The 27,099-nt window shown below is 35.5% G+C and overlaps 1 protein-coding gene across 2 annotated transcripts in view; it reads left to right on the forward strand.

Annotated features, from left to right (window-relative positions):
• Nucleotides 1-4,666: 4,666 nt before the first annotated feature.
• LOC148954917 (uncharacterized) overlaps nucleotides 4,667-27,099 on the forward strand; it is a 41,867-nt gene continuing 19,434 nt past the window's right edge. Inside the window, exons 1-2 of one of the 2 annotated variants that reach the window (XM_089107986.1) lie at nucleotides 4,667-4,806; nucleotides 11,144-11,271. In XM_089107986.1, coding sequence (XP_088964112.1) covers nucleotides 4,797-4,806; nucleotides 11,144-11,271 — 138 coding nt within the window. In that variant the 5' untranslated portion in view covers nucleotides 4,667-4,796. Of the gene's footprint in view, nucleotides 4,807-11,143; nucleotides 11,272-17,238; nucleotides 17,376-27,099 lie in introns of those variants that run through there. The other variant, XM_089107987.1, reaches the window with a different exon arrangement.

The following is a 27,099-nucleotide window of genomic DNA, read 5'->3' on the forward strand; positions in this document are numbered from 1 at the left end:
CGGTGTGTTATCCCCTTATGTTCTTAATCTTTGTATTGCTAAAGTGCTCTCTAAGATAGCTGATACTTGCTTTCTTTGTTTTTCTGATGTATCGTATATTGCTTACTCGGATGACATCCTACTTATTAGTAGGATCAAATTTTCTTTGTCTAAAATGGTGGATAATGTGAGAAAAGGTTTTTTAGATATCGGACTTAATTAAAATGCTGAAAAGTGCCAGTATCTTTGTTTCAACGGTAATGCTACGAATTCTCCTTTGAATTGTAAGTATTCTCCTATACGTTCAGTTGATTTCCTGCGTTGGCTTGGGATTACTCTGTGTAATAATATGTTTTGTTTTCGTCAGTCAGCTCATCAGCTGTTAGGGACGCATGTACCAAGATTAGATGCTGGTATTCCAAGATTGTTGCAAACCGGTCGAAATACAATCGCAAAGCTTTAGTGTCGCTGTATTCTGTTTTCTGTCACCATGCTATTTTCTACCTTTCAGGGATTTACATTTTGCTTAGGAAGAATGACCTATCTAAATTAAGGAAATACCATTATTGGTATTGCAAATTTTTGTTGTATCTTCCGTTGTCATTTCGTAATCGCCGTATTATCAGAAAGTGTAACGCACCTGATATAAATGAAAAAACTTCGTGATTTACATATAAAACTGTCTGCAAATGCCTATAAAAAACTTTCCTGTCACCATGGTCTCATTCATTTGTTTCGCTGAATTTTCTTTTTATTTGTTTATCTTACTCTAAGTGCTGTGTGGGTTTATTTTTTCTTTCCTGTTTCTCTTTACTCCACTATTTTTCACATTGTTTGTGCAGTGGGTTATAGATAAATTATTATTATAGTTATTAACTATTATTTTGGTTTGTCTTAAAAGTAAAAGTTTATTGCAAAAAGAAATTTATGGTGATTTCGAAAAAAAGCCTGAAACCCCTCCAAAATGGCATCAGAATGAAAAGTGTAACATTGGAATCAGAACTGTCCAAAAACATTATACAGGGAAATTATACAGTCCCCCTCCTTGAACAACAAGGAAAATAGCTTTTTTTGCATCGGCAGAACTGATCTGTCTCCCTTTTTTCTGTTTTTTTTTCTACATGCCTAGCTGGTCACCAGAACATCATGGAGAGATGCTTTATAGCTCATTCAAAAGCTATTCCTTATATCTAGTGATGGCGCTAGCAGGCTACCAGAACATCGTACACAGTTTTTTTTATAGCTCATATAAAATATATTGCTCATATCTATGTTCTTTCTATAAATTCCACCATCTAAAATTTCCAAATGGCACTAAAAACAGCCCTTTTTGTGCCATGTCTTAAGTGGAAAAGCCGAGGCTATTGGGCTAGCAGAACTTATAAGAGCTATTTTTAATGGTTCATTTGAAAGCTATTGCTCATATCAACGTGCTTTTTTTTATCCATTCTACCATCAGCAAGTGCGATATAGCGCGGAAAACAACACTTTTGGTGCCACTTCATAAGTGGAAAAGCTCTGAAGTACAAAACAGGTACTATTGTGATAGTTATTTTCCAGAACCCTTAACTAGAGGTTTACAGGAACACTTCCCGCACCCTCCCTCTTCCAGCCTCCTTAGTAAATTTTATAGATGGTGGGCTCACCAGTAAGCTACTGAAACATTAGCAGGCTACCACACCGTCGTAGATAGATGTTTAATGGCTTAATTATAAGCTTTTGCTTATATTTACTAGGGTTTTACAAATTCTATCTTCTGTTAGATTTCAAGGATTTCAATATGAACTAGTTTCTTGGGAGAATTTGACATGAACTCAATGTCAAGGTTGAAGCATTAGCTGCAACCTAGTAAAGAGCAAACCACAGCCCATAGTGACTAAAAGTTAAAAAACCTTAAAACGCTCTTTTTTTCTTCTTTTTTTTCCAGGCCTAGCCGGTTACTAGAACATCATAGAGAGATTTTATTAAGAGGTCTTTCAAAAGTTATTTCTTTTATGTACGTGGTTTATATAAATTCCTCTATACGCAAGTGCCATATGACACGAAAAAGATCACTTTATGCCATTTCTCAAGGGGTGGGACTAGCGGGCAACCAGAACCATCGTAGATATATTTTTGATAGCTCATATAAAGAATATTGCTCATATTTACGTCCTTATTATAAATTCCATTATCTGCAAGTTTCAAATGGTAGGCTACTAAAAATAGCACTTTCTGAGCCGTGTCTGAAGCGGAAAAGATGGGGCCAGTGGGCTACCACAACTTCTTAGAATGATGTTTTATGGCTCATTTCAAAACCTCTGCTCATTTCTACGTGTTTTTATCAATTCTACAATTCGTAAGTGAGATAGCACTGAAAACAACGCTTTTGGTGCCACTTCTTAAGTGGAAAATCTTGAAAGTATAATTGAGTACTTTGAAAAATGAGTACATCACATTTGGAAAAATAGTGGATCATCTAAAAAGTAATGATAAGAAGGGACAAAACATGATTGAAAAAAAAAAATTCAAGGAGGAATCGAACGCATAATAATCTCATTTGAAGTCGAGCAATATACTAAGAGAACCACGCCTTTAATAGTCTAATTTAATATATTGGTGTTTGTAGGTCTTTAATTGCGTAGCTTATTAAGGGGGGCTGGAGGAAGAATCTGCGGGAGGTGTTCTTGTAAACCTCGAGTTAAGGATTTTGGATCATAATTATTACAATTATATATATATATATATATATATATATATATATATATATATATATATATATATATATATATATATATATATATATATATATATATATATATATATATATATATATATATATATATATATATATATATATATATATATATATATATATATATATATATATATATATATATAAATCATGCCAAAAAATCATGCCAACAACATACAGACCTGACTGACTCAAACTTTACAAGGAGATGCAAGCATATTCTTTGCATTAACAAATATTTAATATGTATAAAATATAGTTTTATTTAGTGCATTACTTATTTAGTGCAAAAAAAAGTTTACTAAACAAGCAGATTTGGCTCCAAATTCACTAAAAATTGTTGTAAATGTTCTTATTTGGCTATTTGGCTAATAAGTTTGCCGACCATTGTGCTAGGTTGTTCTCAAAGAGGGGACTAGAATGCATCTCCACTCCCTCCTGGTCTTCCTCTTGAGAACAACTTTAGTTTTTTCAACTGAAACCAAGGAGCAACATTAAAACTCACAAGGAACAGAAATTATTCCGTATATAAAGGGGTTGCCCCTCCCCCTTCAATAACTTGTTCCTTACGCTATAGTTTTTAGCACTTTTAAAAAAGCTTCCTATTCTAATTAAACGGCTCTTGTGTTTCAGTAGTCGTTCTCGAAACATTGGGACAAACAGTAAGCAGCAAGTAGAACAAAAGGAATTTTTTTTATATGTGACAGTGGCATGCAACTTCAAATGAATCTTTCGACCCTGGTACGTACGCAGGGGGCCTCAACCCCCCCCCCTCCCCCAAATCTCACGATTTCTTATTTTCCCATAAGTTTTCAAACTTCTTACAGAATAAGGGATTTGAAGGATTCACCCCTCCCCCGAAACAAATTCCTGCGTAAGTGCCTGTTTCGACCTTATATCCAAGGGCCGTCCTAAGCAAAACAAAGGAAGAAAAACCGAATATAAAAGAACTCACATCAAAATACAATCTTTAAAACTGAAATATTTTCAAAACGGTCCTAGCATTGAGTCCTGGTTGAACTTCCCTGAAGTAATGATGCTAGGACTGTTTTGAAAATATTTTAGTTTTAAAGATTGTATTTTAATGTGAGTTCTTTTATATTCCTTGTTTTTCTTTTTCATTTATTTTGCTGAGGACGGCCCTTGGATATAGGGTCAAAATATTCATTTAAAGTTGCATTCCACTGTGTTATATAAACTATTTCCCTATTGTTCTACGTTTTGTTTATGATGGAAGGGCAGAGTGGTCTTCGTCGCTCTTTACATCTTGCACAAAGAGTCAAACTTCAGCATAAAGAGTAAGGTATTGAGGAGGGGGGCAAGCCCTTCATTTACGGAATAATTTATGTTCATTTTGAGTTTTAATGTTGCTCCTTTTTTTCAGTTTACAAACTTTTTTTTTTATTATTTAATTTCTGATCGTTTTTCAAATAATGCCAGTAAATCTGGCTAACCCTCCGTGAAAAATACCCTTCCCTCAGGGGAAACTCCTCCATGGAAAGCTCTTCCAACGTAAAATACATGCCCCCGTAAAATTCCTTTCGGGCAAGTCCATCCTAACTGAAGATCTCCCCCCCTGTAAAATTTCTTGCAGAAGATTCAGCCTAAAATTATCCTTAGCATACTTTCATTTGAAAAAGACTAATTTCTAGTTGTTTTTCCGATCAATGCGGAAATTGAAATTTTTCCGTAGAAATTTTTTCTGTTTAGTTTATTATTATTCCGTTATTTACGTTTGCTTGCAACAGTAATAGTAAATATAACAGTACTGGTAAATTATGTTTCAATTTTTCTCTCCGAATGATTTCTATGGTAAAACTAATATTGGGGATGCATAACTTTGTATGCGGCCGCCGGGTCGTGTCTAAAATGGCCCGTAAAAATAAATTTTATTAGCCAACTGACATCACACATTCTATCAATGCTTATCTTGTTAGTCATTATTGCGGCGGCATTATTACATAGGTCTCTCCAACGTTTCTGAATGATCAACGTAAAAGAAACGTAATAAACGAAACTTCTGTCTAGGCTATCTCATTCATTTTAGACAAGTCAACAGAATTTATTGGTTAATGAGGGAATAATGGCTGAAAGTAAGTACTTATTTTTATTGTGGAATATTTTTGAATTTGATTCCGAAGTTTAAATGAAATTTTAGAATATAGGAATAAACCATTAAATTCTCCATTCAATGCCCTTCTAACCGGGGGGAAGATATTGGAAACTAATGCGATGGTTGGGATTTTTATTTTTGGTAAAAGTATTAAATAAAGCATTAAGAAATATAGAATATCAGAAGCTTCTTTTCTGTATGATTCCAAGTTCTGGCTCACTTTTAAAGAGACAGAAGCTCAATCTAGTCCCCCACGCCCTTTCTCCCCAAACCCATCCGATAAAAATTTTGAGAAAGCAATTTTGTTAAAAATAGTTCAAACATCAGACAATAAAAACTCCAAGGTTGACACGAAACCCATTTTTCACTTTAATATTGTTACTTCGATATCAGGTTTGATACTTTGATTAATATTTGATTTTTTTTTAAGGTTCGATTTTTAAATAAGGAATTTTAAAAAACTTGAATTTTTTGCAATCAAAAACTAACAAAAATTAATTTAAAAAACAATGAGAAAAATAATTTTTTCAAAGAATAGTAAAGGCCATTTTAAACTTAAGCTCAGCAGATACAAATACTTTTAAAAATTCAAACTCAAAACAACCAGATATTACTATTAAAGGATAAATGAAACCCAAAACGAACAGAAATTAAATAAACAATCATAGAAAAAATATACAACAAGTAAATAATATAAATGAAATAATAGATCTTAAAGTGAGTAATGCTTAGATTGAATATGAATATCAAGCTTAAAATGAAAAAAAATATTTTCCTATTTATTTATTTATTAATACCAAGATACGGTAAGCTTTAACAAGCTTGTCGCACTAAACAATTATAAAAAAAAAGTCTATAACAATGCCAATGACATAACAAAAACATACAGTAACTGAAAACATTGAAAACAATATTACTGGAATATACAATAGCATACCAACTTAATTGAAACATATATGTTAATAATGGAAACCTACCAAAAAGTAAGCCTACAAAATAACTGAAAACATACTGTCACAAATCAGCTAATACAAAATAAAAAAAAAACTTCTCAAAATGGATTGTGCTAGGACCCAGTATAGAAATCTGTAGAGGCTAAACTACTTTTGAAGGACTGGACCGTGGTACTTGCAACTATTTCTGATGGAAGTGAATTCTAAGTCTTCCAAACTCGGCTAGACAAAGAGTTTTGGCCTATTCTTTTCTGTGAACATGGTGGGTAAATTGTGTTGGTGTTGACGGGTACTACTTTATTCTGTAAAAGTGAAAAAGTGAGTGGGAGTGGTACTATGAATATTTCTAACAATGCGGAATGATTTTATTAGGTCGGTCCTATCACGTCTGAACTGGAGAATAGGCCACTGTTTTCTTTGCATTCTCTGGTGGTAAGGTAGATGACTCAGGTATGGTATGAGTTTGGTGGCCCTACGTTGAACTCTCTCCACACTCTCTATATCTCTCTTATTAAGGGGATACCATACCCATGAGCAATACTCAAGTACTGGACGTACAGTGGATACATAAAGTGAAATCAGTGAATGAAGATTAAACTTAGAAAAAGTACGCCTATTGAAGTATAAATGAAACTTAAAACGAACAGAAATTAAATAAACAATCAATGCAAACAAACATACAATAGATATTAATGTAAACTACTAAGAACATCTTAAAACGAGTGAAACTTAAATTGAATATGCAAATCAAGCTTGAAACGAACAAAAATCACCACATACGAAGAGTTTGGGTATGACCTTCTTCTCTCACTGTAAGTCTAAAACCTACTGCGTCATTGGCGCTTTACTGAAAACTATATGCGTCTTGAACAGTCTTGGAAAGTATTAACAACATCAAATTGAATATTTGATATGTATTGATATTAATTGTTGAAAGATCCATCAGTTCAAGAATTTATTTCACTGTAATTGTATTTTTATTTTCAATACTGTAAGAACTGGAAAAGAAAATATTTGTACTATAATCCGTTTTCAGTTAAGCGCCAGTGACGCAGTAGGCTTTTGGTTTTTATTTACAGTTAGGAAAGAAGGCAGTATTCAAACACTTGTTTGTAGGGAAACTATATTCGTCGTTAACAACTTTAAAAAGAGCTAATTTATTAAACTGAATATTTGATGTATAATGATATTACTTGCTGAAAGCTCATCAGTTCAAAATGTTAGTATAATTTTAATGTTTATTTTCAATATTAAGTACAAAAGAAAATATTTGTCATAAAATTAGTTTTCAGTAAAGCGCCAATGACGCAGTAGGTTTTAGACTTTTACAGTGAGAGAAGGAGGTGATACCCAAACTTGTTTGTAGTGATTTTTGTCGTTTCAAGCTTGATTTGCGTATTCAATTTAAGTTCCACTCGTTTTAAGATTTATTTATTAATTTACATTAACATCTATTGTATGTTTGTTTGCATTGATTGTTTATTTAGTTTTTGTTCGTTTTAAGTTTCATTTATACTTCAATAGGAAATTATTTAATTTCTGTTCGTTTTGGGTTTCATTTATTCTTTAATAGTAATTTGTGGTCGTTTTGATTTTGAATTTTAAAAGATATTTGTATCTGCTGAGCTTAAGTTTAAAATGTCCTTTACTTTTCTTTGAACACTTATTTTTCGGAAAGTTTTTTTTAATTAATTAAGCGAAACACCCAAGAAGTGAACTTAGCTTAATCCTAATGAAACATAACCTTCAGTTTATATTTGAGCTATATATTTGCACATTAGGGGAGGGGGCAGTTATGGAAAAAGTTCTAAAGCCTCCAGTAGCAGAATTCGACTGAATTCCAAAAGTTTCCGATATTTTAGTAACACAACATGGAACACAAGATGGCTTTTCTTTGAGCAATTAAATAAAAAAAACAAGTTTTTTTGAACTGAAAGTAAGGAGCGACATTAAAACTTAAAACGAACAGAAATTATTCTGTATATGAAGGGGCTGTCCCCTCCTCAACGCCTCGCTCTTTACGCTAAAGTTTTTTATTGTTGTAAAAAAATAGAGTTGCAAGAAAGTCAAACTTTGGCTTAAAGAGCGAGGCATTGAGGAGGGTAAAGCCCCTTCCATATACATAATAATTTCTGTTCTTTTTAAGTTTTAATTTCGCTCCTTACTTTTAGTTTAAAAAAAACTTGTTTTTTTTTATTTAATTTCTGAACGTTTTTGTATAAATGCAGGTATTGATCTTGGCTTACAGTACATGAATAATTAACACAAAATTTTCGTATTAATTTACTTTTATTTGGTTAAATGGCTTTCTCGAAACTTGTTTCATTTTATTTACGAACGTTTTTATTAGTAATAAATATACGTAACTTACGAATTAACTTACGTAACGAACTTCTATATTCATGTATTTTTAATAAGTAATTGGGGGTTCACCCCCTAGTCAATACCTTGCTCTTTAAGCGAAAGTTCGAATTTTGTTCCAATTCTTTAAAAATGACCGCTTAATCACAAAGGCCGGTAATTAGAATAAATAGCTCTTATGAAAGTACTAAAAAATCTCTGGCTTAAAGAGTGAGGTATTGACTAGGGGGTGAACCCAATCGTATATGTAATATTTTCTGTTCGTTTAAAGTTTCGATGTTGCTGCTGTTGCAGTTGAAAAACTTGTTTTTTTATATTTAATTTCTTATCTTTTTTTAAATAATGCTGGGAAGTCCGGAGTCCCCTTCATAGCAATGTCCCTTACCCCACGAAAACTTCGTTCATGGAAAAATCCTCCTACATAACCCCCGACCCCCCCCCCCCACTAACAGGAAATATCTCCCCTGAAAACTTCTGTACTGTATACTTCCCAATAACCAATACTATATGTTAACATTGGGTAAAGTTCATTACTTTCAGCCCTCCCCACGAGAACTTCGAGGGATTAAGTCATCCTAAAAGACATACTTATAATATTTTTGAACATACTGGACAAAATGGTTATATCAAAATTTTTATCAGGTGACTTTGGGAAAAACATTAGCGTGGGAGGGGGCCTAGTTTGCCCTCCATTTTTTATTGGTCACTTAAAAAGGGCACTAGAACTTTTAATTTCCATTCCAATGAGCCCTCCCACGATATTCTAGGACCACTGGGTCGATACGATCACCCCTGGGGAAAAAAACAAAAATAAACTCGCATCCGTGATCTTTCTTCTGGCAAAAAATGCAAAATTCCACATTTTTGTAGATAGGAGCTTGAAACCTCTAAAGTAGGGTTCTCTGATACGCGGAATATGATGGAGTGATTTTCATTCAGGTTCTATAGCTTTTAGGGGTCTTTCCCCTTTTTTTCGAAAAACAGCCAAATCTTCTCAGGCACGTAACTTTTGATAAGTAAAATTAAACTTGATGAAACTTATATATTTGAAATCAGAATTAAAATCTGATTCCTTTGATGTATCTATTGGTATTAAATTTCCGTTTTTTAGAGTTTTGGTTACCATTGAGCCGGGTCGCTCCTTACTTACAGTTCGTTACCACGAACTGTTTGAAAAGTATTTTCAAACAGTTCGTGGTAACGAACTATAAGTAAGGAGCAACCCGGCTCAATAGTAACCCAAACTCTAAAAAACCGAATTTTAATATCAGTAGATATATCAAAAGAATTGGCTTATTATGCTAATTCCATATATATGTTTCATTGAGTTTAGTCTTAGGCCTACCAGACAAAAGCTACGAGCCTGAGAAAATTTGTCTTTTTAAAAAAAAAGGGGGAAAGACCCCCTAGAAGTCATATAATTTTAATGAAAATGAAACCGTCAGATTCAGCGTATCAAAGAACCCTACTGTGGAGGTTTCAAGCTCCTATCTGCAAAAATGTGGAATTTTGTAATTTTTGCCAAAAGAAGGATCACGGATGCGTGTTTATTTGTTTGTTTGTTTTTTGTTTTTCCCTGGGGTGATCGTATCAACCCAGTGGGCTTAGAACTTCGGGAGAGGGCTCATTCTAACGGACATGAACAGTTCTAATTCCCTTTTTAAGTGACCAAAAAAATTGAAGGGCAACTAGGCACCCTCCCATGCCATTTTTTCCAAAATTGTCTGATCAAAATTTATACAGTAGCTTTTTTGTTCAGCATAGTTGAAAGGCCCAATAACTATGTCTTTGGAGATACACGATCCCCCAGAACCCCGGGGAAAGGTTTTTAAGGATAAAAGGAATATTTATCTGTTAGTACAGGATAGCAACCCTTTTGGTTCGTTTCAAAGGTAATATGGCTTTGCAACATTTTTCTTTTGCATACAGGGTCATTCTCCTATGAATTAACTTAATCAATTAAAGCTGTCAAATCGTTTTTTATAATTATTTATTTCTTATACACCGAATTCATGTTAGGGGATTAAAAGTGCCACTAAAAAGTGATATGTCCTTACGAGCTTGGATTTCCTTTCAGAAATTCTTTTTGATGGTTTTGACCTTTTTGACTTGTCCTATCTCTAAAGTTGTGGTTGGTAGCGTTTTGGCTATCTTTGCCAAATTCTCCTTCATGAATAAAATGAAAATAAATGAATAAGAGGCAAATCTCTTAATTCAAATAGTGAAAAATTAATTTAATAATTCAAACTAGATTTTTTAAGTTAGTCAATTTTGTTTAATATTATTTTTTAGTTACTTAATTTTAAATACTTAAATAATTAATCAAATTGTTTAGATTAAAACAATAAAATGAAAAAAGTTGAATTGTTTTTGTTGTGCTCTCTTATCACTGTATACAGATAATAAGAAATAATAGATAATATCTATTATTTATATACTGTGTCTCTTATATACAAGAAATCAAGTTTTTGGTGTGTTCTTCATAATTGAAAGCTTTATATAACGCCAGTACTGGCATCTGTGTATTATTAAGGGTCTTGGTATTTGTAACAGCTAAAGCCAACAGTTTATTTTAGACTCCTTTGGTTTATTTTAGGTTTCAATTAAATGTGGCAAATATTTATACAGGCTTTTCTTAGCTTTGATCAACCTTTTTGAAGAAACTATATTTCCACTGCGGGACAAACTGGGGTCGGGGGGGGGGGGTTGGTTAGATGTCCTCCTACTCCATAACAAATTTTTTGAAGAAACTATATTTCCGCTGCGGGACAAACCGGTGTCTGGGGGGGGGGGTTAGTTGTCCTCCTACTCCATAACAAATTGCACCCCTGATTTACTGTTCATTACCATAAAGAGAATACCATATATGATTTTATAAAATTAATTGTCATATAAGTTTATTAATTTCATCCGGTCTTTCCTAATATTCATTAATGCTGTTATTAAAACTTATTAATACTAACTTATTAAACTCTATTAATACAAGCACCTTGTTACTTATAGACGTAGGAAATATTCATATCGAGGCAGACTTGGCACACATAAGAAGGAGAGAAGCAGCAGCTATTCAGAGTCTAGAAGGGAAAATTTTAGGTATCTCCCCTCCTGGGTGTCTTGGTCCCGCTGCTCAGGTAACTGACTTCTATTCTTTTGTGTTTTATTTGTCATTTCTATCTGCCTGTTTTTTTTCGAATGCGTTATGTTTGATCTCTTGATCAAACTGTGTTCAAGTTAAAACTGGATTTTATAAAATACATTAGATATATAGATATCTAAGGATATATACATTAGATATATCCTCCTGCGTTTATCAATGAATTCAGTGACCAAGTGATTATAGAATTTTATTGGATATCCTTTGCTCATTTAATTAAGACGTAAGTGGTTTTATAAGCAATTTAGTAACCCTAATTAGGCAAGCAGGAGAGGGGCAGTTCCCCCGTCGCAAGCGCTGTTGTACCTGCTGGGAGAGCCTCCCTTAAATAGCGGGATAAGGTGAACGGGGGCTGACACTTCCCTTGTCGTTTTGGGAAGGCCCTATTATAACCCGCACTCCGAGCACATCAATTGTTTTTTAATCTCTGATTCCCCCCTAGCTAGTTCAATATTCATCTACCACTAGAACGAGCAAGAAGGGTTGTGAGTACGCTATACCTGTTTATCATATCCGGAGAAGATGAAGAAAATTTGCAATGTTGTCCAGTGCTGAATTTCGGTCAGAGAAATGGTGAGAAAGGAATCGATGATGCGATGATTAAGAAGTTTGGTGCGGAGTTTTTTGACGTTGATGATATTGTGAAGGCAAAGAAATGGCTTGGGTCCAAGCTATATCCAGGAGCTTTATTTCAGTAGTGAACTGGATCAAAAGCGTCACTGAACCATCTAGGTTGTATTCTGGACTTTATCAAGAATGGAAATACAGACAATTTTGACATCCCAGTAATTGTTATTCTAGGCCCCAATTAAGTGCCATCAATACCAACCACAGCTTATTCTGCTCTTTTTTAGAGAGTGAATCAGCTACATGTCCAGTTAAAGAAAATCTCCAATCAGTTTGAGGCACCATTTCCCGCCACTACCACAGTCTGGAGCTAGCCCCTCGAAACCAGCCAATAACTACTCTACTATTGTTGTCTCTAAATTCTCACCATCTATTAGTGATCCGACAAGCCGTAAGGACTCTATTGACCATTTAAGCGGTCATGATTAGATTGCTAGTATTCGGCCTTTGAGAGATAAACTTTTTGTGAATATTGAGAAATATGTAGCTTTTGACTTCTGTGAGTCTGTGAAGCCTGTTGTTTCGGGTGCTGGCACGAAGATTCTGCAGAAGTGGTACCTCGGAATAGTAAAAGGAATCCCGCTGTCATTTAATGCTAGTGAATTTAAAATGCACCCTGGAGTCGAGGATGCAAGTCGATTTGGGTCGTCCCAAACTATCACGCTGTTTTTTTCGGACTCGTCTGGTAAAAGTGACGCGATAAAAAATGGTTGAAAAATCTGATACGAGATTTTCAGTGTTTATGACTTTATAAGTGTACCGCGCATTTGCTTTATTTGCAGGTCTCCTGATCACGTTCTAAACAAAAGCAACAGTCAAGTGGAAAAATGTGCGCGCTGTGCAGGCAATCACTCTTCTTCGAAAGATGCGTCCTGTACTAACATCCCCAATTGTACGAACTGTGGCGGGTCACACATTTCATATAGTCTATTGTGTCTTAGTGCTCAAATCATGTATTGCGGCTGGTGTAAAAAAATTATGTTGCAAAAGGTCTAGGTTATTTCGTGGAATATAAACGGAGCGCATAGGAATGAGAATATCATTGACGAACTTTCGTACAAAATACGATATTGCTTGTCTTCAAGAGCATCTTTTCTCATCAGCTAATACCAATCTGATGGGACGGATTGGGAATCACATTGTGTTTGTGAATGCTGCACGGTGTACGTTTGGTAGACCTTCCGGAGGCCTCGCCTGTATTTTGAAACGTAGTTCTTTTTCATCTGCGACGCCAGTGCTGTTCCACAGTGAAGAAATTAAGAAAACATCTTGGCCATGCGGATTGCCGATCTTGTATTTATAAATGTATATTTTCCTTGTGATCATAAATCTGTTCAGTCACTGAATAAGTTTGCCAAAAATTGTAGTGTTTTGAATAAAGTGGCAGATTCTGCATCATCTTTTGGTCACCAATTTGTTGTTGCTGGGGATTTTAATGTTGATTTATTAAGTTTAAACCTCCGATCGGATATAGTTTTCCAGTCTTTGTCCGAGTTCAAGCTACTGAATAAGAATCGTTCATTTTCATATATCCATCATTCTGCGAGCCACACTAATATAGAAGTAGTATGTTACCTTATACTTCTAGTACACTATGTTCCTTCCCGTGCTATTCTAGTACACTATGTTCCTCCCCGTGCTATTTGCCTACAGCTCTACACCTTTTCAAAGAGAGTGAGTATCCTCCCACATGGCCTTCCATTTTGCTGGGACGTATAGGAATTCCCATACTATTTGCTAGAACCTCTACACCTTTTCAAAGAGAGTTAGTATCCTCTCAAATGGCCTTCCATTTTGCTGGGACGAATAGGAAATCCCATACTATTTGCTGGGACCTCTACACCTCTTCAAAGAGATTGAGTATCCTCTCACACCTATACTTCCTTGGTACCTTTCCAAACAAAGTGATAAAAAAACACGTCTTTAGCAACTTCTTTCATCATGATAGTGTATAAGATTGAAAACCTACAAGAAAACATACGCCTGAGGCAGTGTAGTTTGACGTGCACATTGTAAAAAGCAACCAAACTTTTTATATTATATACCTGTAAAGTGATCAAACACGTTTTAGAACTATGGTTGAGATTATATAACGCAGCCAGACTGGTTTTAGAGGCAACACCCATTTTTTAGGGCCAATCAGAGAGAGCGATTAGTGATTGGATTCAAATAAAAGGAGTGATTTTCATTCGCCCTTGAGATTTTCTATATAGCGGACATGCGTTATGATTAAAGTTTCATAAATTTCTAAGATATCATGGATAAAGCATCTGATATTATTGACTTGGTAGCTTTGGCTACAGCAATTTATAATGTGAGTTCAGTTTAGTAAATTTTCGTAGTTTATTTCCAAATAAAATTACTTTACATAGTCACCCCTCCAGTAAATTCAAATTCAGGGATATACCCCCCTCCCACAATACAAACTCTACTATATGATGTTTATACTCGATAGAAAGCACAAAATACGCTCTTTTTTCCTTTACGTAAACCCCATCTTCCCTCCCTCCTCTGTTTATGACTTTAATTTATTCATTAGAAATAATTATTTCGTTCAAAAATTTCATTTTCCCATCATGCATTTAAAATTATCAAAATAGAATGTGCTCTCTTTGCGGTCTAGATAAAACCGTGTGTGATTAACACTTTAATCCTCTTACAAGAGGGATGATTTTGTAAACAGCCTTCGTACGCGCATTATCCAAATTATAAAAACAAAGGAACGGAAATGATTAAGGCCGCATGCTTTGCGTAATTCTAGACGGTTTGAAAAAGGGGTGAATTATGTTTTGGATCGAAAAATAAACTATTTCCGTAAAATCTGAACTAATAAGGTTTTTGACTGTAAACTCTAATTTTTTGTAAGAAAATTATGGAAAATACATTTCTCTGTCTCAAATGTGAAACTTTTGTTAGAAAAAAGTTCAGTCTTGGATCGAAAAATAAACTATTTCCGTAAAATCCGAACTAATAAAGGTTTTTGACCGGAAACTCTAGTTTTTTGTAAGGAAATTATGGAAAATACATTTCTGTGGTTCAAATGTGAAACTTTGGTTAGAAAAAAGTTTAGTTTTGGAACGAAAAATAAACTATTTCCGTAAAATCTGAACTAATAAGGGTTTTTGACTGTAAACTCTAGTTTTTTTAAGAAAATTATGGAAAAATTACACCTAATGAGAGGAGTGTTCTATTTTAAATTGTCTTTGATGAAAGTAAATAATGTTTCAGTTAAATCTTCAAAGTTTTACCTTCATGGAAAGGAAGGGATGGGGCATATTAAATGCACTTGATTTCGAATTCATTGGATTTTGTATATGATAATAGTATTATGATTAAGGCTACATGCTTTGCGTTATTCTACACGATTTGAAAAAGGGGTGAATTATGTTTTGGATCGAAAAAAAAAACTATCTCCGTAAAATCTGAACTAATAAGGTTTTTAACTGTAAACTCAAAATTTTTGTAAGAAAATTATGGAAAATACATTTCTCTGGCTCAAATGTGAAACTTTGGTTAGAAAAAAGTTCAGTTTTGGATTGAAAAATAAACTATTTCCGTAAAATCTGAACCAATAAAGGTTTTTGACCGGAAACTAGTTTTTTGTAAGAAAATTATGGAAAGTACATTTCTCTGGTTCAAATGTGAAACTTTGGTTAGAAAAAAGTTCAGTTTTGGTTCGAGAAATAATCTATTTCCGTAAAATCTGAACTAATTAGGGTTTTTGAATGTAAACTAGTTTTTTTTAAGAAAATTATGGAAGAATTACACCTAATGAGAGGAGTGTTCTATTTTCAAATGTCTTTGATGAAAGCAAATAATGTTTCAGTTAAATTTTCAAAGTTTTACCTTCATGGAAAGGAAGGGATGGGACATTTTAAATGCACTTATTTTCGAATTCGTGGATTTTGTAGATGATCAAGAGGCTTTTATAAAAATCTTTCTTCTCTAATATTATTATCATATACTAAATTTTTCTTATTTTTTAAGGAGGATCCCGACAAATGCTCTCCCCCTGAAAATAGAGCAAGAGGAAACGATGCCACACCGATGCAAGCTGCAAGGCCTTCCATCATAAGATATGCCGATCCCTTTACACATGCTCTGGGCCACCCATTGACCACTCAACTTTTAATGCCCGGAGCCTCTCATGCCAGTGCCAGCTCTGCGCTACCTGCGCAGACCTATATGCAACCTGGTAGAAAATTGAAAAGAGAGTGGGCGGCTTCTCATAATGCCTCAGCGCTGTCTACTCAAGATTGTGAGGTTGCCCCCCTTCATGCTTTGCCAGGGCCTTCAGGCACACAAGTGCAGTCAGAACTAGCGAATATTTATCGGGGGGCTTTTTAGGTGTTCATTTTTTTAGTGTAATTAAAAAAAGTAACTAAGTTCCATTTTGGTTACTTTATATGAAGTGAGGGAGCAAGTATTTAGTTAAAATAATTCTAGGAGGGAGAAATTAAATTTTGAGGGGGGTGTAAAAATGATACTTATTTAATACCTCGGTAAACATCTGACTTGAAATGCTTCAGGATAAATAGGTTATTGCTTCTTTCTGAACTTTCTGGGGATGGAGGCAAGTATTTAGTTAAAATAATGCTAGGAGGGGAAATTAAGTTTTGAGGAGGGGTATGAAAATGCTACTTATTTAATAACCCGGTAAACATCTGGCTTAAAATGCTTCAGGACAAATAAGGCTATTGCTTCTTTCTGAACTAATCACAGTTCCTTGTCGAATATTTTTATAATGTATTTTACGTGATTGCTATTACAAATAGTAGATTTGTAAACGGGTAGATTTTTAGGAAAAGAAATCTGCTTTTAGTCTAATCTCTATGTTTTATGGATGGTTAGATTTGTAGGAAAAAGTAAGTTTTTTTAATGAGGTATTAAGACAATTATTGAGTTGATTTTTTTTACTGTATTTTATTGCTAGTAGTCAAACGTTGTGATGTGTGTGTGTGTGAGCGTGTGCGTGTGTGCGTGTGCGTATGAGCGTGTGCGTATGTGTGTGTGCGCGTGTGTGCGTGCGCGCGTGTGTGTGTGTGCGTGTGTGTGTGAATGTGTGCGTGTTTGCGTGTGTGTGTGAATGTGTGCGTGTTTGCGTGTGCGTATGTGTGTGTGTGTGTGTGCTATTAAAAAAATTTGTAACTTATTATGCACTTGTCATAAATAATTCTATAAACAAAATTTTTAATTTATTATGCATTTGTTTGATAAATACGAATCCAATTAAGAAAAAAAACATTTGCTTGATAAATAATACGAACACAAATCAAACTAAGAAAAAAAATAAATAGTGTGCTATAATTGTGATAAAACTTCCCTCAAAGAAAAAAAACTCAATCCATTCATTTTACTGTCAGGGGGAAGCTGCAAAAACAACTTCCTTCCCTGGGCCAGGACTTCAAAATATCATGGGTAATTGTCCACTGTCGCCGGATGATGTTAGTGAAGGTACGTCGTTTAGTATCCCCCTGGATTTTCAATTTACAACGGAAGAAATGAATACCCTTATGGAAGTTGTTCTTATTTGTTAGTCTGCTCTAGGTCACTTGCAAACACATAGGATAGATTTTAATCCCCCCGAGGAAAACCTGGTTGACAGGAGTGTCATTTTAACAGACCTTGTAAATTTTCTTCATACCTACATCCACCGAATTCAAGCACTTATTGAGATTCAGATTCAGAATTGGGGGGGGGGTCAGGGGGGAGTAAAGCATCAGTCAATCAAAAAGTTTATTTACAAAAGGGAACATTTGGGGACATTTTTTATTTTCATTTTTCAACTGGCAACCAAACTTTTTACCCTGGTCTAAATGAATTTGAGGGTAACTTTTTCAATTGGGTCAATAAATTAATATCAACTTTGGAGACATTCAACGAGAGGGGACGCGGGTCCACCATTTTATACATTGAATACATGGATCTGAATCTCAATAGATTTAAAAAAACGTTAGTTTAAGAGGGGCGGATAGAAAAATAAAATGACACCCAAATTTTTCGGCTACCAAAGGAGTTCAGAGTTTCTATTTTGACACGGGGCTGCAATGCTTTAAATATGCATTTTTAGCAGCAGCCCATAAACATTAAGAAGTGATTCAAGAATGAAAAATCTCGACAGACTTGCACGTAACGGTGGAGACAATTTCCTTAAAGTAAATTTTGATTGTTTAGAGGGAAAGTATCCGGTGTCCTTAAAAGAAATAACTATATTTGAAAAAGCAAATGAAAATCTTGGGTTGGGGGTGGTTGTTCTCCAGTATGACACAGAATTTGTAAATGGGGGAAAGAAACGGAATAAAAAAGGGGGTTTATATTCAGTTAGGACACCGTTGGTAGATAATGTTAAAAATTGGGCTTGGGATATCTATGAGCCTCCCGAAGATGTAAACTCCTATGGTAATTTTTTCCCCGTTACGGCAATAAGTCGACTCTTATCTCAAGGTTTGAAGAAAGGGGAACGTCACTATTGACCAATGTGCCTTTCCCCATTTACAACTGAACGAACATTCACAGATCACATGAGATATTGCAAAATTCATGGCAATCAAGGAATAGAAATGCCGGCAGAAGGCAAAGATACTTTACAATTTAAAAACTTCCAAAATTCCCTGCTACATGTTGATAAAGTATCTTTAGACTGTGAATCAAGACTGGTGGAGGTATCGGACCCATCAAGGCCAAATATAGTCAAGGAACACAAACTAGTTGCTTGTTCCTATGCGCATGCCCGTCGCGATTCCAATAACGAAATGCAATTGGAAGTTTTTTTTTACTATGGATGAGGAGGGTAGCATGGAGAGGTTATTGGTGTCTTCAATAAAAACAGGGAACGGTGCAATTTCAAGATTGCTTCACTCCTACTAACCAGTGTCATTATCAGATAAGAAGCAACGGGCACTAGAAAAGGGGACAATTTGTTGGGTTTGTAGGGGTGCTCTTGCCCCAAAAGACGCTGTCCAGGATCGAAATCATCTTATTGACCCCAATTCAACGGGAAAAAGTAACTTTCGAGGGTGGGCTCACAATTCATGTAATTTAAAAATGAAACAGCAACTCTTTCTTCCGGTTTTTATACTTAACTCTAACTACGATCTGAAGTATGTGCTACCAGCAATGGCACATCTTCAAAGAAACGGAACAGTGGATAATGCACGGTTGATAGATAGCTTTTCCTACAAAATCATCTCTAAATCGTCGATAAAATCGTTTATTTTGTAATTTATGTGGAAATTAGTTGAAGACTAAGTTGGGTAAAAGAGTAAAATTCGCTTTTAGATTTCTGCAGTTTTTCCCTGAACCTTTGAGCGAATTAATTCAACTGCAGAAATACAATGACGGCTACAACGCTTTCCCCTTCTCAAGCAACAATTTCCAAATGATTTATGTGATTTTTTGACGGTCAAGGGCATATATCCTTATGATTATTACTGCTCCATGTCGAGATTCCCCGAGGAAACTATTCCCTCGATCGAATCGTTTTACGACAGTCTAGACGATCGTAGGTGCTCCCCTGATGAATACAGTTTTGCTAGAAAAGTGTGGGCAGAGGGAGGGTGTAAAAATGGGTTTGACTACTGCAAGCTGTATTTGTTGAGTGATGTGTTAACTTTGTTAGACATTATGTGTAAAAAATACGGACAAAATATATGGGGAATTTAATCTTGATTTAGGATATTATTTTTCTTCTCCTCATCTGGTAATGGACCTCATCCTAAAAATTAGTCGGGAAAAAATCGGGCTGATCACCGACATCGATCAGCACCTGTTCATAGAGAGGTCAATGAGGGGTGGATACGTTTTTCACGGGGATCGTATCTTGGAAACTGGTCCAACTGGAGAGAAGACGGGGACAAAATCAGATGCAGTTTTCCTTGATATGAATTCCCTCTACCCCTCGGCCATGTCCCATTATGCGCTACCCTGCGATGACTATAAATGGCTCAATGACCGTCAAGCCTTTTATTTCCCCAACATTGACAGTGTTGAGGAGAATGGGCCGGTTGGATGGTTTTTCGAAATTGATGGGGGGATACCAGTTGAACTTCACGATTCGGTAAAGCATTTTGTTTTTCCATGCATCAATAGACCTATGTATAGGGAATCTTTGAGCCCCCGAAACAGACGTTTGGTCGAGGTGGACGGATTGCATTGGTCACCTTCAAAACAAAAACTTATTGCCGACCTTCTGCCGAAAAAAATATTGTTATACATCAAGTGGCTTTAAAATGGATGTGCAACAACGGTTTCAACGGCACAAAGGTTCATAGAGCCCTCCAGTTTAGTCAAAAACCCTATCTGAAAACGTTTGTTGACACTTGTCAAGAAACATTCTGAAGCGCAGACGAAAGCCGAAAAAGAAATTTATAAGCTCATTTTGAATTCAGCTTTTGGTAAAATGTGCGAGAGTGTTCGCAATAGGAATCGTTGTGACGTCGTGACCGATCCCGAAAAATGTGCTCGAATTATTGCCAATCCAAATTACACTTCTTTACAATCATTGGCCCGGACATGGTACTATTGAATAGGAAAAAAAGAAGCATTGTATTGAATAAAAGTATTGCTGCAGGCAGTGCCATCTTAGAGATCTCTAAAAAGCTCATGTTGGAATTCTACTACAATGTGGCTAGGGTACAGTGGCTAGAGAAGGGTCAAGTAGAGGTCTGCTACGGGGACACAGATTCTCTACTGCTAAAAGTCAAACTCCAAACCTACTTGATGATTTGGCGCACGGTGAAATCATCAGCTCGCGGATGGACTGCACCAATTGGAGTGGGCTTTACCCAGAGCTAGTGAAACGTCGGGCGCCAAATCAGCTTTTATTTTTTAAATCAGAAACGGGAAGCGACATGATTTCCCGTGGTATGTTTGTAAGTCCGAAGGTGTACTTTATACAGACAAATGACGATGAAATCAAAAAACGTTGCAAAGGAGTACCCACGTGCTATGTGGATAAGAATTTCGACATGGACATCTGTAGGAATTGTAATGTTGAAAGTACAATTCCACCAGCATAATTGCTGGCAATTTGGTCGCTAAATTACAAGAACCTTACTGAAAAAATAGAAAAAATTGACCTAAGTACCATTTCCGACAAGGTCTATGTTTGTCAAGACGGTATGAGTACCCTCCCCCTGGGGTAATATTTAACTTCCGATCAAGCCGAATGTGTTAGGCATAGGGAAAGTCTTGGTTTGAGTAAAGTCCAATAAATTTCCCAAAACCTTGGGGAAGGCCTCACCGCCTGGAGGGGGGCTCGCAGCGGGGGGGGGGGTCGCCCGGCCGGTCACCAGCGGGGGCGCCGCCACTACCAAAGGTTTCTTTTTTCTTTTTCGACTTAGAGCAGATTTTTTTTCTGTAAATATACATGTTGCATTCAAATTTAAAAAAATGATGTAAAAAAGTGATATTATTCTAAGTGTTTTTTCATTAAATGTTGCATTTCTTATAAATAAATAAAGTATATTTATTAAAGTGCTTTTTCTAGTGCATTTTTTAAAATAAATGTTTTTTTATTATAAATAAATTAAAAAAAAAATCTTAATGTATTTTTCTTGTTTTTTTCTGTAATGTATTATTTGTAAAGAGCTGTTTTTTGTGTTAATAATACAAGAAATTTGATTCTTTATTGATTTTGTTCTTCTTCTTCTCATTATTCTTGAACGGACTAGTAGGGAAGAATATTTAGTCATTAGACAACTATAGTCTACAGTTAGTTGTAAGTGAACTGTTGAAGGGAACATGCATCAATTTAAAACACCATTCAGATCGTTTCTGTGAGGTCCATCAATGTCAGGCAAAACAACACTCTCAACTAAAATAATAAAAAATTTTGACAAAATTTTTGTCAAAAAGCCAAAAAAAATCTACTATTGTTAGAGTTTTTAGCAGGAGTCATACGATAAAATAAAAGTAATTGGCATAGCGGAATTAGTGTATATAAAATTCATGCAGGGACTTGATGTTTTCAAAATTATTGAACCAAACTCTTGGTTGATTATTGACGATCTGCCTGACTCTATTGAACAATGGTCCCAGGAAATGTTGCGATTGTTAACCGTTCGCTCTCATCATGAACAGATTTCCGTTACTCTGGTTCTACACAATCTCTTTCATCAGAGCAAATGTATGCGAATATTTGCTTTGAACTGCACCTATCATATAACCTACAGAGTTGTAAGTGATTTTAGCTTTATAATAACTCTAAACAGACAATTATACCCCGGTACCTCTACATTTCTGTTCTCAGCGTATAGACAGGCAACGAGTAAAACCTACGGCTATAACTTATTGGATCTTATTCAAAATATACCCGAGGATTTGAGTGTAGTCACATATATTTTTGACAGTGAAATTACAGTATATCTCCCCGTGAACAGTAAAAAGACCTATTAGTTGCTATCATGAAACTGAAGAAATTACATGAAAATAGACATTTATTTTCAGTCCTAAGCACTTCAAAACCCCCATTTAGGAAAGCCATACTCAAACATGGTGTTGACAATGATTTCATTAATCTAATATCCGAACTTTGTTTAAATTTAACCGAGAGCAATGCTCAACTGCCAGAAGTAGTTAAGCAACAGGCAAAGCGACATCGTTCCATTGTACGTACATTTGCCTCTAAAAACAAAGGAAAGAATTTTAAAGGGAAACATCTTCAGGCGGGTGGTAGCTTTTTTATACTTTTACTACCGATAATTGCAGGACTTGTAAACAGTTTTCTCTAGATGGCCAAACCCTATAAATTGACTCCAATAGAACTCGCTCTCTCACTCGTGGAACACTTTGAGGACAATCTGAGTAAATTCATTGACAACGAGAATATTGAGGATGATAAAAAACTGCTTTTACTTCAAGATACACTTCGCCGAGTGGACAAACACGCCCTATCTTGCGAGGAGCGACATTGCTAATCACAAAAAAGAATTATCTCTTCGGAATTTTTCTTCTGCTGCTGCTGCTGCTGCTGGAACAAGTTGAGCAGAGAATGAATTGGATTACATATTGTCAGTCATTGGAATACTTATGCCCCGCCATTATCGTGAACTATGCACGCGAATAATAACATATCTCATGATCAGATTTTAGGACTACACTAAGATTGACATGAGTATAAAGCAAGTTATAATTAAAGGAAAAGAGCTATAATCTACTTGATTTAATCTATGATATGATTAAAAATCGTAAAGGACTATTATCATTTGACGCTCATATATACAACTTTCTAAATACTTTAAAATTCCCCAAAAGCCTTATTAGCAATAGACAAATTCAAAAAAAAATAAATGAGCATGCATCATCAACACCATTAAAATATGAACATGAAGAAGAAGATTTTAAATCAATTCTGGAAAATACTAGCGCACCAAGTGGAAAATTGACAATGGTGAGGAGGAGGAACAGCACACCACTGATAGCTAGACAAAAGCGAGTACGTATCAAGTAAATGTCACCATCATCACCACCACCAACCACCAGTATACAAAAGGGTAGCGGACGTTACACTACGTGTTTACATTCAAAATGGTTGAATTTCTGAAACGTGTTTATGAAAATGTCGGTGAAGTGGGGAGTTTAAGTTCCCCCACCACTCTTTCCAAAGTCACTGGTGTTCACACTAAAAGTGCAAAAGACTATCTACAAAATGAATCAAGGTACACTCTACATAGAAATCATAAGGTTTGTGGTAATCATTATCATAAAACAAAAGCCCTTTTCCCACTGCAAATAATGCAAGCAGATCTCTTTAACTATAGATGAGATTCAAAGGCGTCACAATACACCCTACAAATATATTCTACTTGCAATCAGTGTCTTAGTCACTATGTATATGCCATCCCATTGCGGACAAAGAGAGGCGTTGAGGTTGCTCAGGCCGTTGAAAGTATTCTCGAACAGTATTCGTATAAAAAAATTCAAGCGGATCGTGGTAGTGAATTTGTTAATCCCCATGTTGCAATAGTACTAGCGAAATATAATACACTGCTCTATCATAGTCATAGTCCTACAAATGCTGCATTGGCCGAACGATCGATAAGAACTATTCGACTTTTAATTTCAAGATATTATAAATTGAAAAATAAATCTGTTTTTATTCCTGATTTAGATAAAATCATGTTGATTTATAATAAACGACCTCATCGATCATTGTCCAATTTAACCCTAACGGAAGTTCATCATTCTGATCATGATACAATTGACACTTTTCTTAAACAATATTCCAATGAAACGATTGTCAAGAAGAAAAAATTCAATGTTGGTGATACTGTTCGAATTAATAGAACAACTAATGTTTTTGAAAAGGGTAATTACTTGTGGTCCACAGAAATTTTTAAAGTGGCAAAAATCCTAGACACTAAACCCATAGCTTATCGTTTGCGCGATACCAAAGATGAAGAAATTCTTGGCGGCTTTTATGACTAAGAACTACAAAAAGTTAAAACTAATGGTGAAATCTATCAAATTGAAAAGATATTAGACTCGTACTCACAGGGGTAAAAAATAGTCACGCGTTCCGTGGCTAGGATACAGCTCGGATTTTGATTCTTGGATTGGGGTTGAAAATACTGGCAATGCCCAATGGATTCTCTGTATTATTTACGTCCAAAGTTTCCAATTCTCTCTACAATTACTTGATTAAAACAAGTGATTTTTGAACGAAACTCTCCCCCGCCATCAAATTCGATGACGGAAAGTATGAAGCGGCTCTTGTCGACTATTCTCAAAAATATATGACATCCTGAGAAAGCATCGTGTGTATTACATAAAAGTTATACCACTCAATTGGTCACTCTTTGTAGAGTATGAATGGGTTGAAGCACTTAAATCTAGTAAATATCCACAAGTTAAATTAAAATACGTAGAAAATGATGTCATGACAGATTTGTATTGTAAAATAAATTTAAAAATCTCAAATCGTAGGAATAGTAAGCTCCATTTTATTTATTCAATGGAACACGATAGGATTTACATTAGCTCACCTGTTGACACCGAAATAATTATTCTCAATGATAATCTGAGAGACATTCTTGGCTTTAAACAGAATATGATCAGTGGGAAAAACGCTGGCACTGTTTACACGATGGATCAATTTATTTTTGCTGATTTTCCACCCGGTTTCGCCTTGGACTCTTGCATATTTTTTTATGCATCCTTTGTGGAAATATCGAGAGTTGGTAATTCAAATGTCCCCCTCCTACGTGTTCTTGAACGAAAAACAACCCATGAACTTGTTCATCACTATAATATAAAGCATCTTCAGTATGTTCCTGTAAACACTTCGTATTTGGAACTCTGTCAGTTAACACTAAGAAGTGAATTGGGTGATCCTCTAGCAATAACAAAAGGCTTAGCAGTGATTACATGTCATTTTCGACCCATAGTCGGCAACAGCACCATCATCTACAATGAACAATAGAAGAATTCCATTTGTCTGTCCCGATATCGATTGCTATGTTGGTGCCCTGAGTCCACGTCAAATAGGCAATAAATTGGACTACTACAAGGGGCATACTACAATGTCTGGCTATGGTCTTGGTAGCGGGTTTGCTACGCTATTTCGTTCTGCACTACCCCTTGCCAGAAAATATCTTGTACCTGCTGCATCAAATTTTGATGCCTCAACACTACAGGACTGGGGGTCGGGTAAGAATTTCAAGGAGAGTGTTAAGGAAAATATTAGATCTTCAGCAAGAGCCGTTGGTGAGGAATTAAAATCTCAGCAAAATGGGAAGGGATTGAAAATGATGCGTGCGCTTCATTCACTCATCAGTCTCTACCCAGGCGGGAAGCGAAGGACATCAACAAGGACTGAGAAATAAAACAACGAAGACCAATAAGCAGAAGAAAAAGATTGTTAGATCAAAGAAGGATTTCTTCTCTTAAGATGACTTATCTCCCTCACAAGGAATCACATCCATCAGTCAGTTCCTCATTGAATCTGTTCAATGCTGAAAATTTGATGTCAGTTTCAAGTATGGCTACCATGAACAATTTCATCCCCAGCAACCCCTCTCGGAAAATATACAATTTAAAATATTTTCCAATGAAGACTATTTCATTGATTTTTCATCAACATTTATTGATTTAAATGTTGCGGTGAAGAAAGTCAGATAATACAACTCCAACTGCTGCCGATGGTCTTTCCTACGAAAACTGTATTCTACACAACATGTTCAAATAAATTAATGTATTTATTAATGGAACATTGGTGAGCACTAGCAATAACTTATCCAACTGTGCAAGCTACATACAATTTATGATGATGACACCAAAGGCTTATAAGGAGTTCTGGTTGGAAAATTAAATCATGAGATATTCATTATATCCCAATAGTTACCCCCCAATGTCAAGATTGACATAAAGTTGCAACTGGCCCCATCGAATTTCATTTTGAGAAAAACACTTCCTGCAGCACCCGATGCAAAAGCCATTATTACATCGGCAATTCTCCATGTTCGAAAAAAAAAGGCTCTGAGCTCTGTTACATTGGAAGTGGAAAATCTAAGAGCCAATGGCAGCAATATTAAATTTCTTGTCCCCAAAACAATCACATATTAGCGTCAAATTGCCACCGGCTCTCGTAGCTATACCGATTCATCATTTATCAATGGAGAAATCACTTAAAACTGGCTTTGGCCTTTGTAAAGAGTGGCAGTGCCGTTGGATCCTGGACTGAATCCCCCCATGATTTTAATTTTTTCTGTCTATCAAGCCTTGTGTGTAAAGTGAATGGTATTCCACTGTACACTGTATCATTTGACAAAAAAACCCATAAGAACTCTATATGAGTTGACCATGCAATACCTAGATCATGACTCCCAACTATTTGAAAATGGAATAACCGATTCAATGTTTTCACAAAAACCCTGGCGTAATTGTTTTGGACTTGTCGGGGACCCAGAATATGAGCATAGTACGAACAGGGAATTTACGTTTAGAGTGCACATTTGCCGATGCTTTGGCTGAAAGTATCACGCTAATATCATTGAGTCAATTTGAAACCTATTGGGAAATCACAACCGACGGCAGTGTTCTACTAGACCTAGCACCATGAACACAAACCAAATAATCAACGTATTTAATATGGACCCATACATGTCCCAGTACGTCCTATTGCATACCATCGGACTTCATTGAAAAAATTCCAAGTGTTAACAATACCCTTATCATTGTT

Source organism: Artemia sp. Qi Xiang Cuo, chromosome 2, assembly GCF_049724085.1.
Source record: "Artemia sp. Qi Xiang Cuo chromosome 2, ASM4972408v1, whole genome shotgun sequence".
Classification (NCBI taxonomy): domain Eukaryota; kingdom Metazoa; phylum Arthropoda; class Branchiopoda; order Anostraca; family Artemiidae; genus Artemia; species Artemia sp. Qi Xiang Cuo.